At 37.7% G+C, this 17127-nt stretch overlaps 1 protein-coding gene across 12 annotated transcripts in view; it reads right to left on the bottom strand.

The window, feature by feature from the left end:
- Positions 1-17127, bottom strand: part of ESRRG (estrogen related receptor gamma) — a 616331-nt gene that overhangs the window by 54110 nt on the left and 545094 nt on the right. For all 12 annotated transcript variants that reach the window (XM_073884096.1, XM_073884099.1, XM_073884098.1 and 9 more), the window contains 2 exons: positions 10627-10737; positions 6805-6966 (listed from right to left, as the gene is read on the bottom strand). In XM_073884096.1, coding sequence (XP_073740197.1) covers positions 6805-6966; positions 10627-10737 — 273 coding nt within the window. The remainder of the gene's footprint in view (positions 1-6804; positions 6967-10626; positions 10738-17127) is intronic.

The raw sequence follows: 17127 nt of genomic DNA, 5'->3' as shown, positions 1-17127 counted from the left end.
GCTACTGGTAAAGAGCCATTTAAGTTAAACATTCTGGGGATCCCAGTAACATCAATAGGGTGAGTCAAACTTCCTGACTCTCAAGTTTGCTCACATATAAAGTGGGGATGATAAGAACAAAACCTACCCAGAGAATAACAGCAGAATCGTTGTAGGTATCCAATAAATGTTTATGAAAGTGCTTTGTAAACAATAAATAACCATATAGATGTTAGTTCTTTTTGTATTGAAAGCTTAATCTCATTAAAATGAGATTATCACATACGTATGCACACACACATGCATATATATTTATTTGGACAGAGCTACATGAGTCAGGGTAGAGATCATGTCATGTATATCTTTTATATTTCCCACAGTACCAAGCATAGAGTTGGGTACGTAGCATCTACTCAAATACTTAAACTGGATTCAATGATTACTATGAAATTATGATTCATTTTTGATTAGAGGTATACAATAGCATGGCTATGTATGGGTGGCAAACATAATTTGGAGACACCTAGTAATGGAGCCTAAGGAATGTTGGAATAGAGATGACGTGCGCACGGGTAATCCAGCATGGTTACAGAATGGGCATTAGGTCACGAACCATGGACTCAGCGGTGACAGTCAATCTCTATGAGCATCTTTAACAAGATTTAGGTTGTCTCTTGAACCGGATCTCCGTCTAGGATAACTGGCAACTTCTTGTCGGTTCACATATTTTTATTTCTAGCAAGGGTAGCTGCAGAAAATAAAGGACCTTAGGTGACCTTGCAGATTATTTTTTTCATAGCATATTTTTCAACTTACTGGTTCCTGTTTCCCTATCATAGTTGTGACTTCAGAAACTGATAAACATTCAGTTATTTTAGGTTTGGCCAAGAAGGATGAACTAGATTATTTAGATGCTAATGATCCTGCCCACCTAAGACAAATGATGACCATATCCATACACAGACCCTTTTGGTTAAATAAGCTTCCCTCCTACTTTTGTATTACAACCGATGTTTATGGTAGATATATTTTGAAATGGATTTTATTAACACTGACTTTTTGGATCACTTGGTTTTAATTGCAATAAAATGACAATCTATGTGCAGTATCTTAGGAACTAAAATGAACACTGATATCTTACATTTAGATCATGCTTTATAATTTGCAAATTAATTATACATATGTGTTTAATTTGCATGTGTATTCTTTCCCGCATTTGATTTTCACAATATAACTAATGGCTAGAGCAATTAGGTAACTCAACTCAAAAAAATTACTCCCCTACACCTTAGGTTGTCTGATTTTACTTTCAGGTTCATTCCAGCCTTGGAAACCACAAGGATAGGTGCAGAGGTAGACAACTACCAGGTACATGAAACAGAACTCCCAAATATTTGGTAATTGAATAGAATTATAATTTAAATAGTATTTATAAAGTACCAAGGCTTTCGGTCTAAAATTTACATTTTCTCCACTTACCTAAAAGACTCAACTACTTCATAGTTCTGCAATCAAGTTACATACACAAAAGAAAAATTAATCCTGAGAAAAGAGGCTGTGATCACTTCAATTCATTCACAGCAAAGTAGAAATTACAATTACCTGTAAATTCAGTTCTGGGATGGGCTAGAGAGGGGAACCTCAGGGCCAATGAGCAGTTTGGGGCTATGCATATCTTAAATCAACTAATCAATAAAATATTTATCAAGTTCCAGTGACAGAGATCCCAAACTGAGTCTTAGGTGCTACTTACATAACTCTCTCTTAGTCAAACATGCCCTTGACCCGCACATCAAACCATAATCACACGCATATACACGGAAACATATTTTTGTGTTATAAATGGAAACATAATCTTATGGTAATTATTTCCACCACATTTGTTTGTGTGTCTTTTTGCACATATCATCATCACTTAATGGTGCTACCAGTTTAAGATAAGGAATGGGCATTTTAAAACCTCCACAACTTTGGTTGAGGATGATATCATCTTAAAAATCGGTCTCTACACAAAATGCTGTTAGAACAATCTTTAAACAGCATCATTAGCAATAGATGTTTGAAATACCCTTGAGTATTTGACCACAAAATTTATATGCTAATGTAGAAATAGTTTATACGTGTTCTTCAAAGATTTCTGCCGCTTCTTGAAAAGTCTCAATACTTCTGTTGAGAAAAATATAAAAATCCAACTCAGCAAGCAATTTTTGATACATTCTTCTAGTTGCATATTTTTTTTTTTACAAAAAAAATGCTTCAGTGTAAATGAAAAATACCGGTTTCTATACTTTAGATTTCTGTTTCTCACACAAATAAACTACACGTAAAGACTGATCACATTATCTTCCTAGTGTGGTTTTCCTGTAGAGCTAAATGTTTCCTGCCTTCACTGAGTATGAGTAAAAATTGTAGAGTTTTTTTTCTGTTTTGATATCATTCCAAAGGATACCATTTTATAAGTGTGACTAAGAGGCCCCAAACTTACACAGAGTCCTCTTCTTTAGCAAGCGAGGGTTTAATCTGTCATGTTAAAAATAAACAAACCTACCTGAAAATCTGCCATCTTTGATAAAGGAAAATTTTTCTAAAATACATTCATTCACTTAATTGTTCAAATACCCTTCTATTCTCTTAAACTGTCGGATGAGACCCATAATATATTTAAGCCACTTATATAGGTCAGCTATTATGGGTTATGCTTTTTTAAGCACCATCTGACTAAGCACATTCTGCATTTTGCTAACAAAGTAACAGTACATAATAATATTTTAATCAACCACAAAGAACAATAATAGATCTGACTGCTGGGCTGATAATCGTCTTATCACACCCTGTGAAACCTAGCTCTAATATTTGGCGGAGCCTCCATTACTTGGCAGCCCATTCTAAAAAAGGCCAACAATGGGGAGAGAATGAAGTGGAGTGTGCAGTAACTCCGTATCTACATAAAAGAGATTAGAGGCGACAGCGTTCCATTTTACAGCTCAATCATATTGTGTTAGCATGCGCTTATCCGAGCGCAGACGAAATTGAAAGAGAAATAAAAAAGAGTCAGGCAGATAGGAACCAGAAAAGCGAGGCATGAGCAATTTCCAAGGATATAAAAGGATGCTAATGGCGGGGCCCTGTCATTCTTAAAAAGGGCTATTAGGGCACCATCATCTGTTCTTGTGCCCTTATGCTCCTCCAACTAAAGTCAAGCATTTTCTAAAGCCCTTGTGATCTTTTTTCTTCTATAGATAAAGTATGGTCATGATTCCTAAGAACACAATTTTCCATTTATATGATTTATTAAAGTAAGTCAACTAATTCGATTTACTGATAAAAAAAACACTCCATATGTATTTTTCTTCAATATTTTCTTTTGTTGAATTCTGCACTTTTTTTTATGTAGCAAAAGCAAGGATGTAAGAGTCCATTCCCAGCAGTGCTGAGAGGCTACTCATCTTATCTTAGATGCTAAACTTAATTTTTGAACTCTGTGTGTGTGTGTGTGTGTGTGTGTGTGTGAGATGACACAAACTGAGAACAGCATATAGAGAGCAAAGGCTTAGATTTTAGCATTAAAGAAAGATTTCACTTTAATTTTAACAGAAGCCTTACACAAAGAGTTTTAAAGTTAAGACAAAGACAGGTGAAATTTCAGTTCTGATTTGACTTTAATTCAGGCTCTGACCCCAGTTATGAGGACTGGGTCATGTTATCAAGAACATGATTTTACTTCTATCAAGGCAGAAATGTGACCTTAATCTTTATATTCTCTTTGTCTCCTGCCCTACCAGCCCCCCATCCTATACTCCACATTGCTGCTAGGCCCAGCCTCCTTGAACCCAGGGTATACCAGCACTCCTAACATCAGAGCACCCTCTTCTACCTCAAAACACGGCCTGGCTCGCTTATTATTTAACAATTTAAAAGAATTCCAGTTAATTCTTGTTTGGCTAATCCTTTTCTGAAAAGCCAAGCCACTCCTTGTAATCATTTAAACACCCTGAGGGTATCACGAGCACCAGGGCTGTGAATCATCACTCCACAGTGACCTCCTCTGGCATTTGCTATGGAGAGAGAATCACGTCAGTCCCCACCAATTCTAAGCCTCAGCTTAAGACTGAACACATAATCGTATAGTAATTGTTTCCACCACTGGAAATGCTGTTACTCATAGTTATTTAAAGTTACTGTCTTCACTAAAGTCACCACAGAGCCCCTTTACTGTGACAGGTTTCTTTGTAAGCTGACATTTCTACCATGATGCACAACTGGACCCACAAATTTATCATTGACTTTTCCTTACCAGAGAGCATCATAAGAAGTTGTTGACTTTTATTGGTCTTTATTATGGGATGTCTGGACAATATTAAAATATTGGCTTAACACGTCTCTTAATTCAGGGAGAACCTGTGCAGAGTTCTTTAAAATAATGGGTGGCTTCGAGTCATAGTGACACAGTCTTTCATGCTGCTGTTATCAGTAATATGAACACTATCATCATTATTATTTTGAAGTGGCTCTTTCAAATGCAGTCAACCGGGTATCCTGATTCTACTCCAGGAAGCAATGCTGAATATGCTTTGAAGGCATCGGATACATTTGTGAATCTGTGTAAGTGTTTTTACCTCTTTATGCCTCAAACGTCCCTATCTTTGAATTAAAGATAATAGTACCTGATTTCTGGATTAAAACAAGAGTTCTCGGTTGGGGAAGACGGCACAGTTTTGCCCACCAGGGGACATATGTCCGCATCTAAAGGCATTTTTGTTTGTCATAACTCAAGGGTGCTAGTGATTGAAACCCAGGATGCTGAACATCCTACCATGAAAAGGACAGTCCCCCACAACAAAGGATGACTGGTTTCCAATACCAATAGCGTCAAGGCTGAGAAACCCTGGGTTCGAATAATGATTTTTTTGGTCTTTTTTATTTTATCTTATTTTTAAGAAAGAGGGGGGGAGAGAGAGAAAGAGAGAGAGAGGAGAGAGGGGCAGAGGGAGAGGGAAAAAGAAAATCTTAAGCAGCCTCCACACCCAGCAGAGAGCCCCAGACATGGCTCAATTTCACAACCCTGAGATCATGACCTGAGCCAAAATCAAGAGTCAGACGTTTAACCAACAGAGCCACCCAGGTGTCCCAGAATAACGGTATTTTAATATGTGAGTATAGAGGTGCCTGGCTGGCTCACTCGGTAGAGCGTACAACTCTCGATCTCAGGGCTGTTGGTTTGAGCCCCACATTGGGTGTAAAGATTACTTAAAAAGAAAATCTTTTTAAAAAATTTTTAAAAAAATGTGAGTATGTATGTGCATGTGTGTACATGTCTATATATATGAAGTAATGAAATATATAAATACAAATGATACATATTGATTATCTAAAAAAGTGTGGCTACTTCAACAAATGTTAATTTTTTTTTTTTGCTCTAAACCCTTCATAGCACTTTTCATCTAGATAAGTTTTCATACACTGTTTAAGCAAATTCTGACAATTCCCACTGTCACAATTCCCAAATGTCTTAACACTTTTTAGCATACCCCTTTTTTTTTTTTTTTAGAAATCACATAGATGTGATTACAATTGAAATGTGGCATCAACTATCCATATGATCAAATTCTCAACCTTCTTGTACGTGTAGTAACCCTTATTAGGTATCTTCTAAAGAACACACTCAAGCTCACCTATTTAACTAGTTTTGACTTAATTTGGGGTGCTTTATTAGCAAACAGTGTAAGACAAAGTAGCTAGTATAATACAGAGTGATGTTTAAATTAGTTTACAATTTGCTTGGCCTCATCTAGAACTGCACTGAACAAAGCCATTCAGAAATGTCAGCTGTGTTCCTAACCACTGTAACAAATTGTCGCTTGAACGCTGCACACCTAATGACTTCAAATTAGCTTCACTGCGATATCGCCTGACAGTTCGTTACGACTGTTAGCAACATAGCTGGCGTATCATGACCAAGAAATTGGTTTCAGTGTGGGCTGGGAAAGGGACTTCCATCAATTTGATTAAAGAAATTACTGTAGCATTCAAAGCATAAAGACAAACTAGTTTAAGGAGACAGAAATAAGTTAACCAAACCAGAAAGACACTGCTCATCGTTCAAAAACTTATTTACAAATTACTTGAAGATCAAAGTTCAAACAGAAATAATTCAGGTAGGCTGCTAAAATTCTCAACACTTGTGACCAGGTGTGTTTACCTGTTATGGGATGTTATGGGATGGGCCAGGAAAGAAAAGTAATAGGATACTTTAAAAATACTACTTTTAAGTTACCATCTGAGAAAGTTTAGGTCGTCTATTTAATATTTATTTTTACAACTTGTGTACAAATTCATGGTAAATATCTAACTGTCAACCAAAGCTGCGCTGGTAAATAACAAACAGCAATTCAATGTAAACAGCCACCATGAACAACAGAATGAGTGATTCTTAAAAGGAAAAAAAAAAGGTACGTTAGATGTGTGCTGACAAAGACATTTTTTAAAGTGAAAAGAAAAAAGCGAAGGATTTCCTTAGGAGAAAGCTCAGAATTTTAAGAGGGAGAAACATAGATTTTTTTAAAAGTTATATTCTCTTTACCTTATGCTGGCAATAGTACCTTTGCATGTGAAAAAAAAAAATAACCAGAGTTCAAGGTGGTACAGCTAGAGAAAGGTTTATGATTCTATTAAGGTCAAGCAAAGCTCGAAATTAAGTATGATAAAAGCAATGTAAAAGTTAAAAAAACACAATAATGAGAAATTTCTGGATACGCCTAAAACTACATATTAGGGAATTACTGAAACCTTTTCTCCTTCATTTTTTTTTCTTTTCAGAAAATGTACCTGGAATATGCTTCGCCCATCCAATGATAACCACCAACTCGCGGTCAGCCAAGTCACACAGGGTAGTGAGAGCTTTGATGTCACTGTCGGGGACAGTAGGGTCAGGCATGGCATAGATCTTCTCCGGTTCGGCCACCAACAAATGTGAGACAATCTTGTTATCTGCAGGATCAGATCAGAGCACTACAAGATCACTAGCAGCATCATCCCTCTTTCCCAAACCCTAAAGTATGCTGCGTTTTGACAAATCATTCCAATCGCCTACAATAAACCCCAACTATTCTGTTTCTGGTTCAAAATATGCAGAGTAAACAGCGTTCAGGAAAACTTAAGAGGAAGAAATGAGCCACTGCAGTTGTAACGGGATGCATTCCTTTCTTCTTCTTTGCTCTACCTGCCTCTGCTGGAATGAAGCATCTGTCCTGTAATGAAATTTTTTATAGCAAACAGATAAGAGAAGTTAGATGCTTTCTGGGTTGACTCTTTGATTCTTAAGTGGGATTTGGGGAAGCAGATTCAATAGTGTACAACATTTTTAAACTAAAAATCCACAGTCAGCCCCTGAAATATAGAATATAATGTGGAAGGCAAAGAACTACCTATGCTGATAGTCATAATGTGCACGAAAGTCATTAATTGTCTTAATTCCTTTAAAGAAGAGCAGAGATCAGAGCCCTTCTGCCTGGGTGAATTACTGACTATATAACTCTACCTCTGCGGGATGCATTAAATAGGAATTTCTCTCCTTTCTCTCCCTCCCCACACGCCCAGGCAATCTTTCAAATATAGCCAACATCCGTTTCCAGAAAAATACTCCTACTTAAATGTTACAATATTTTCTCTTCGGAGTGTCTAATTCTTTAATCCTCTATTTTCATCTGTTGTCTTTAGTTCATTCTCTGGTTCAGATTTATCTGTCTGAAATTTGTGATATAGGTTTTTAAAATCCTTCGTAAAATAAACACTAGAGACAAATGGAAATCATCACATCAAATGTGTTTTATTGCTCAGGGGCATGTGAGAGTTTATGGAAGGATGGTAAAGCCTTGCTAACAGAATGATTTTTCTTGTTGGCCCTATTTTCAATTTCTATGTGTAGCTTTAGATTTTATACTTTCTTCTAAGTGAAGAGATACAAATGGGTAAGGATAAACCCAAATATTTCAGTGTTCTGTGTACTATTACTCTAGCAAGCCAGGGCATTAAATGGGACTTTTGTGAGCAAAGCCAGTTTCCTCTGTGTTTACTAGATAATTTTCCTTTCATTATAAGTTTTTAACTTTTTTAGCCCCAAATGAAAAGACTGCATATACCTTAGAATTGAAAACATAGCATTCCCTTTAGTCTTCTTTAACGAAATGACAAGGAAATTATCCAAGCTATAATTAGCCATTTTTCTAACATTTTAACATTTTATTATTATGGCTGCTATATGAATTACATTTATTGCAAATAATCAACAGATAACCATTCATTGACAGTAATATTCAATTATCACCAAATTGAAATTGCAGATTTGGGAGGAAATATTCCCAAACACCATATTTTGTAGGGAAAAAAATAAAAATAAATACAGATTCTTTTTTTTTTTAATTTGTAGGATCTGTTAAGAATGGCATTTGTTTCTTGTATATGCTATGGAAACAACACCCTGTATTTTTAGTTACGCTTGGAAAAGTTTCAACTTTCATCGCTCTGACAATGCAACAAAACCTGTCAGCAACCGTGAGTTTTCTCAGGATTAGATGAAAATGCAGTATTTAATAAAGGGCACAAAAATGTGCCCAAAGGAAAGCCTGATTCTGGTTCTTTTCATCCTGGGAAGATGGTTGCCTGCTTGACCCAAGTCAATGGATACTTGACCAGAAGGGTCGGAGAAATCTGGTTGAAGCTAAGAAATTCCCATCATTCAGAAAATGGAATAGCCAGCAGCACTGTTTCCAGGTAAATCTTATTTAATGTTTCCCTAATTAGAATCAATAGAACCCAATTTCCATTCTTGGGCTTCTGTAGTACACAAACAATCAGTCAGGGTCCAGAAATCTCCCTCAGCCACTTTCTCAGCAAAGCCCAGGCACAGCCTCTCGACACTTATCTGACAGGATCTGAAAATTAAGTTTTATAAATGTTTGTTACAAAAACACACTAATTGGATGGACTAAGGAAAATTAACACAGAGGCCTTGAGATAATGAGTAATGATTTATTAGGAGTCCTCTTTATCTCAGACAAATGGAGCTCACTGAAATTGCTATAATCTCCTTAGAGGTACTTGACGAGCCACTTCCCAATTTCTCAGGTTTATGCCGAAAACCATAGATGTTCCTCCATCATGTGGACTCGCAAAATGGGCTAGAGCTCATTTTTCTCCCAGTCGAGGAAATTATCAATGGTTTTGGTCAATGCTCATGTAAAATGAATGAGAAATGGGCAGTCTGTATAATACTGAGTCTAGGAAAACTAACCTCTAATGAAATTAAGCATTAGTGTTTATTGCTTTTTATTGTATTATCAGAAAGTTTTTTTACTATAATGTGCAAAATCTGCTTAATGCAGTCCTAGATTGTATTTGCAGAATGCCAAACAGCTTATGCAGGCTGAGGAGGAGATGCCAGATTGGACAATTGAAGGTATAATCAACATAATGTTTTTTGGAAAGACGAAAGGAAACTATGCCATATGTTCACTTAAGCTTTAATTTTATGTAAAACTGGTTGTTTTTCCTTTGACATAGCTAAAATGTCCTTTCATTTACAGTTCAGGGTCCGTTTTATTTATTTAACAGATCCCCATATGCTCACGTGTGTGATGCCCAGCAGCGACCCCTCCTGGAGAGTCGGAATGAGAAGCCGGCACTTCCTCTTCCCTTGAAAGCAGATCAAACATTGCCCTTGTCTCTTGTCTCTTCTACAACTCTTCTACAACTGCTATGGATGCAGCCTCCTCTGATATGTGCTGGTTGTGTCTTCTTGAGACCGAGACAGCTAAATGTGGGGACTGTTTCCATCAAGCACTTCTCAGTGCCTCGTACGAACTCTATGCATAAATATCTTAAAAGGCTAGTTCTGTTGCATTAGAACTATGAACTGATTTTTCAGAAAATGGGATGCAGTCATTGCCTCAATCTACATCCCAGCTCCTTCTAGTTAATGACAAAGAGAATGGGGCTTGCGTTTTAGCAATGTACCCATCATCCTTTCCAAATTGCAACCTGGCATTATAAAACCAGGGACTCTTTAAAAACAATTCATAATGCCCATAAAGGCATCTGAGATAGAACCATCAACCTATGCTTGTTATCAGGAGGGCCTATTCTTGTTTTAATCTATTGCTAGCTAGTGTGTTAACCTTCTATAGTGCCAAATTAATGAGGCTCCTAATGTATTTTCATTGGGAGGTTGAGCAGTCAAACTCATTTAGTTAGTGAAAACTACAAAAATCACTTTCTTGTGAAATCTGAAACTAACAGCTCCAATGAACTAATGATTACAGTATGATCCATTTTATGTACCTCTGGAAATAAAGATAACCAGTAAATGTAAAATTCGCACTATATAAGCTATGCCTTAATATGCTTATGCTTCTACAAAATGACTAGGTGAAAAAAGGGCAGGGGAGAGAAAATCATAGGGAAAAAAAAAGAAGATAATTAGCGGAGTAGCTGTTGCTCCTCAAAGGCAGTCCTTGGGAACAGAGTCACAGCCCCCCAACAAAGACAAGTCTCCTTGGAGTCGGTAGGGATGGGCATGCCAAAACTGATACACATAGAGCCAACTGGGAGGATTCTGTATGTTGGAAAGCCAGACATATCTGCTGTACTTACATGGCTTTTTGGCTGGCTGAACCAGCTGAGGGTTCAGGTAGGGGCTGTTCTCCGCATCTATTCTGCGCTTGTACTTCTGCCGACCTCCACGTACTCTGTCAAGACGCACCCCTGTGGGCAAAGACAGGCACTGGCTTACTGCTGACGTATCCATCTTTGAGACCAGTCAAATACATAGAGTATCACCCATGGGTGCTATGGAGACAGACTGCAGAACACAGAATGGTCCAGAGGTATTGGAGGAATGTTTAAAAAAGTGGTGGCTAAACCAAAATGGCCAGTGGTTGGAAACCAAATCTGGGAGAGCATGACAAACCTGAAACACATTTCATGCAAGGCCATCAAAATCACATTTACATACCAAAGGAAAGGCACATTTCCATGGGAGTTAATACAAAGAAACTGTTACTTGGTACTAGCCTAGTTTCTCAAATTGAAGGCAATGGCAATCTGGTATCCTCTTTACCAGTCACCCATGAAAGCTGACCACGTAAGAGCGATCCAACCCTCCCTAGTCTACCAGAGGGTTCACTATGGACCCGTGGGATTTAAGTGAACTGAAGACACCTTCATGCTGTGGAAAGCCGGAATTACACTCTGCAAGGTGAGATGTAAGGATTGTTCCCTATTATAACGTCAACATGTCTCAGAGGAGAATGTTATTTACATTTTGGCGCACATTTGTATTTTCTTCCAAATGAGAGAAAACTGGGAGTAAGTTTGGACTGGACATGGGACAGAAAGAGGAGCTTCCTGTAAGAATTCAGAAGGCTAGGATGTCGCAAGAGGGCTGTGTTCATGAGGCAGAGCTAGGGGTGAAGCCAGAAAAGGAGGTAGACAGGCAGTTACTAAAACTTCCCTGGGTCAAAATGCAGCGGTTTTTGCTGGCATGGGATTTAAAAGATTGAGGAAAGAGGTAAAAGGGAAAGAAAGGAATTAAAAATAAATGTTTCATGTATAGGGGGAGTGGCGAGAAGAGCTTGTTAATAACTTGGTTACCAGTCTGTCATGGTGAAGTTTTAGGACAGGGCCATATAACACTTTATCTAATACAGAGGTTACTTGGGAGTAAGAACAAGGCAGAGACTCATTCTGTGATATTATCTTAATTGATAAAACAGTATAACATTATCCCTTAATAAATTCAACTGAGTAGTTCGCTGTACATGGCATTTCCCAAAATGTTTAGAAAATACATTTGGTTCCACAGCATCATCGGTATGATTATTTTACTGAAAGGCCTCTCAGAGCCTTTAAAATGCAAATGACCTCTGTAAGACTCTCAGAAGGAGATGCAGCCCTATGCAGTGTTTTGCGAACCAATTTTACCAAAGATCCGGTCTTGGGAATATTTATGAATATCACATGGGACATGTGAATTGTGGGTTCTCTGAGTTAATGCGACACCGTTTGGGAAACGCTGACACAGTTCTGTGTGAACCCTGAAGTGAATATAGATACTCGAATGTTAAGGATTACTATTCTATCATGAGATAAAGTAAAACACAATTTTCATAGTATCTTAATAATACAACTTTAAGAGTTGATTATCTTTCAGTGAAACATGGAAATACACACTTGGTTCTAGATAAAGCCTGAGATGTCATACTGAAACGTCAGAGCAGCGTTTAAATGAAATCAGGAGATGACTTCAAGAGCAATTAAGTAGGTTTTGACAGCAAATTTCACAAAACAAAGACACTGGTATAGTGCCTAAATATTTACTGAAAATAGTAGTGCTTGTGAGTCACGAACAAGCTGTATTTCCTTACTGCTGCTTTTAAAGCACTTTCTGCCTACGGTAGAGCTCTGTTCCCTTGTTCATCTAATTTCTAGTGTACAAAACTAGATGGCAAACAAACTGTGTAACTGGGATACTACACTTCATTGTATTAGGATGCTGATTTCATGGAGATGAAACATAGAATGCAAAGAACAGAAATATTTAATCAAAATGTTTAAAATACTGTAAATCAAACACTGTAACTGAAGATTCTACCTTTATTGCACTTGACAACACATAGGTTTAGACCACAATTTCTCAGTGATAGGAATAAATGCAAAGGATATGCTGAGTTAAAAAAGAAATATCTATCTATAAAAAAATGAAGAGCATTCAGAGGAAAAAAAGAGATATTAAAAGTCACCAGATAAGAATATTTTAATGTAATTGTAAGAACTCCTATTTTATAGAAAATTTCTTGGGTTATCTAGTCTAAAATTGTTTGCCTTGCATCTATCAAAATGCAATATGTATCATAAATTTATATAAACTTGTTAGCCAGATCCACAGTCTGTTATAATGATTTTGTGAAAAGATTAAAGATCCCCCTTTTAATGTTTCCAACTATAATAGCATAATAATTTATTCCTAAATATTAGGTGAAGAATATGTCTTAAAAAAATAAAGCATAGTTTCCGAGGCAGAATGGTTGAGTTTTTTTCCTGGGTCTTTAATTAACTGGCTCTGTAAACTTTGTTGAGTTCCTTAACCTATTTATTTTTCCAAATATAAGACGGACATCAAGATATCCTTCTGGATGTTTTGCTGTAATGATCCAATATTATATTTATATAATATATTAATATGTTTGGATATGATACACATGCATTATTAAAATATTTCATAAACCTTAAAATGCCAAGGAAAATAGGGAAGTTATTATGTCTGTTTTGTTGAAATATTGCTATATTACTTCACTGATACATATTTTGCATCATGATCATGTATTAAAAATCTGTCCCCATGGAATATAACAGGCTACCTTGCCTCAGTTCTGAGGGAAACAGACTGAGGTATGCTGGAGTGGTAAGATAATTCAAAGGGTACAAGCCAAATAATGATACTCATTTGATGTCCCAATGATTTATAGAATTATTTGGTATTCCATTCTACGTACTGCTCATCCCTGTCATTAATAATGTCATTTTAGATATTATTTTAGAATAGATACAGAATTGAATCCAAATTCTACCAAAAATGAGGATGCTATCCCCTCATGTGTGCTTAGCTGTAAGCACACAGTACAAACTTAAGCAGAGAACTGATAATTATCCAATTCACCTAATGCATTTAAAAGTCTCCCCAATAGTTTAGCAGACACAAAGATAAACAACAGTATTTATGATCTGGACCTAGGAAATCCAGATTTGCCCTAAAGAGACGTCAACTGAATCCAGGTATTTCCATCAAAGGTGATGAAGCCTGTCTCTTTCCTTCTTCAGTCTGTTGAAATACAAACCATTTCTGTCTGGACTTGACTTGTAACCAGTTTTTTTGAAAAAGGTGAAAAGTAAGATTTCTCCCAGGAAATTAGATACCCACAATGTTCAATGTGTGACAGGATTTGAAGTTAATTAAGGCAATTGGATTTTCTATTCATGTGGAGGCCCCTATTATCTTTTGTTTTTTAAATAAAACATTTTAAGAGTTGGCATTACCTACCAAGTAGAATGTTTCACATCGCTTCTTCTTTCACATACTGCATGTGCCTACATTGCCACAAGGGAATTACAAATCGTCTACATTGTCAGAATTTACAAAGTTGAGAAAGCAAGAATAGGGCAAGGAGGAAAAAAAAATAGGCCGTGAGGCAAATAAAGGCCAAGAGAAGTAAAACAGTTCAGAGGCAGGTCTTCTTAGGTCAGCTCATTTTAAGTCTACGTTTTATGCCCAAATGGAAATTTTTACAATTTTATACAGTCCAAAGTCAAACGTATTTTTCACATTTTTAATAGCACAAAGTCAGAGGCATTTCATAGGGTAATAAAAGATCTCCCCTTCAGAGAATTATACAAGGATACCCTAGCCTACTTTTCTAAATTAAAGACCAGGCTTTTACAATGTTGTTCCCAAGCAAAGGTTTGCTCAAATTATTAATTACGCAGACCCTTGGAATACTTAAGAAAGATGCAGACAGTCACGTTAAAGTGATAATATTTTTTAAGAGACAGTGAAGTTTTTTAAAGATTAATTTAATGAATGCTAAGTAAATCGTTGTGTTAAATGCATGTTACCACACACGTCTTGTAATTGAGTTCTTGAGATCAGCCTGGAAAAGCAAGCCTTCTGAAACAAGAAGGTAAAGAGGGTGGGAACTTTCCCTTCCACTCTAGGTCTTCTTGATACCGCAGTTGCCTTTGCTGCAGAAGGAAACCACGCTCCTTCCCTTGGGGAAGAGAGGTACCTAGCAGAGCCCTTGAATTCTCCTGAGATTCCTGTGAGGGAACCATCACCAACAGAGGATAGAGAACATCCCTTTGAGGAGCTGCAGGGAAAGAAGCTAAGGCAGATTAGCAGTATGAGACAGCAGCGGGTCATTTTAGTGGCAGCCTCTGATGGGGTTCTCCTTCGGGACAATGTCCTAAAAGAGCATACCAGTTTAACAGAGAGTACTTGTGCATATTTATAGGCTGCTCTTACAGGGATGAGTGAAAGTTATTTGTATATTCACACATATTCTCCAGGGAGAAACTAATCATATTAAATTGTTGAGGATTGTGTGAGAAAATAAAAGGTACCAACCCCCAGCTATCTTCAACTACTATGGCCCCTTCTCAAAACAGACAGAGATGCTGTTACTTTCGCTCCCTGATTCAGCAGTCTTTGACTCCTCATACCTACATTTTCCTCCCAAGCCATGTCTTCATTATTAATTGAATGAATCAATCTCTGCATGAAGTGTCTTGGAATACACCAAAATATCAGCCAGTTACTAGCAGTCATTGGCTGTCAAGAGCTTATTATAGTCTAGGCAACGGGTTAATTGTTTTACATATATGAACACATTTAAGCCTTATAGCAATCCTATGGCTGGGGGTGGGGTGGGGGTGCTATGATTATCGCTGTTTACAAGATGAGAAAGCCGGAAGGAGCGCGCAAGAGGCAGAGACACGGGTGGGAGCTGGGAGAACGGCTGCAGAGCCCACATTCTTAAGCGCTATGTTTATACTGCTTCCCTGCCATCAAATTCTATTTTTGGAAAAGAGCATTTGGTATTTACTCCAAAAGCTCGAACTGGAGGCAGATACAACCCGATCATCACGGTAAACAATACTCGCGGCACGATGCAGGGTCCCTCTGCCTAGGGAGGAAGGCAGAACGCTGGGTGAGCCCGGGAGGAATGAATGCTCTTATTCAACGGAAGGGTTAGTGATTGTGCATCACTCCATAAAGGGGGGGCAGGACTTGAACAAGTTTACAGCTATGAGACTGTGGACAAACCGAAAATAATAAAAAGATTCCGTGTCTCTGCTTTTCCACTGAGGCAGAGGCCCAAAGACATTCATTTCCTTCCTCTTTCTGCTATTGCAAATGAGACAAGCCTGTTTTGCCTGGGCCACGGATGCAGAGCAACCTTCTGGCTGCATTTTCAGCTCATGAGGGAGGCCCAGACAGCAGCGGCTTTTCCACCAGACACCCCTGGTCTGGCTGAGGCTTACATTTACTTCCACCGGAATATCATGGCAACAATTCAGGAACTTTGGAAATGGCCTGGCTGCGTGTGGAAACGCTCTGAGTTCTGCTGAAATAAAAGGAGAAAATCACACAGGGAGAAAAAATGCATATCCATTAAGTGGGCTCTTTTTTTTTTTTTTTTAACTGAGTCCTTAGTCACTAAAAGAGATAAAAGCCATGACTCACATTAAAGCTTCCTTGCTCTACAGATGAATTAACAATTAGCAAGGGAAAGTCTTTCGTTTTGGTCTCCTGATAGCTATCTGGACTATTAAACATGTGGGGCTTGCATAGGCAATTACAAAGGCTTCCCTCTGTTTCAGATTCAAGGTGCATCCAAAATACATCTGTAGATTTCTGCGCATAGGACTTCCTCCTCCATTTTTGCAGAGTTCACGTGATTCACTCTTCTTGCCTGGTTCAGAGGTATGTGCTAAATTTATAATCTGGGTTGGAGCTGAAATCAAAATGATAGAAATTTGAAATAGCCATAGACAAAATATTTTGCAGGGGAAATGTTGTTCCACCAGGGGTAAAGCTGCTTCAGCTTTATGCAGCCCGAATCTATGAGCATGCAGCCCGAATCTATGACACATACAGGTACAAATTAGGTCATCTGCAACAGGTGACAAGTTTTAATTGAATGTCTTCTGTCTGCAATTCTGACAAAAGGTGAATGGAAATAAATGAGTCTGGCGACACGGCCCTGAGCCTTACAATACCCAATATCTCATTATTTTTAAACAGCTATCTATAAACTGATGCTGACAAGCCTTGAACCTTTTATTTCTGCTCAAGATGAGGTGGTTGTGAAGGGAAAAAAAAAAAGAGAAAAAGAAAAACGGGCATCCAGAACATTACATTAAACATGCAATACCTACCATTATCACTTCCCCGATGTAATTAAAGGAAATCTCCTATTCAAAAGGCACTATTTCTTACTTTACTTCATGTCAGAGAGGGAGGGAGGGAGGGAGGGAGAGCATGCTTGGCCTGCACTTGCTAAACATAGAGACAACCTTTAAAGACAAAAAGAAAATTTT

Source organism: Callorhinus ursinus, unplaced genomic scaffold, assembly GCF_003265705.2.
Source record: "Callorhinus ursinus isolate GAN/ISIS: 27379988/994484 unplaced genomic scaffold, GSC_fseal_2.0 scaffold54, whole genome shotgun sequence".
NCBI classification, from domain to species: domain Eukaryota; kingdom Metazoa; phylum Chordata; class Mammalia; order Carnivora; family Otariidae; genus Callorhinus; species Callorhinus ursinus.
This window is presented reverse-complemented; position numbering and strand designations above follow the sequence as displayed.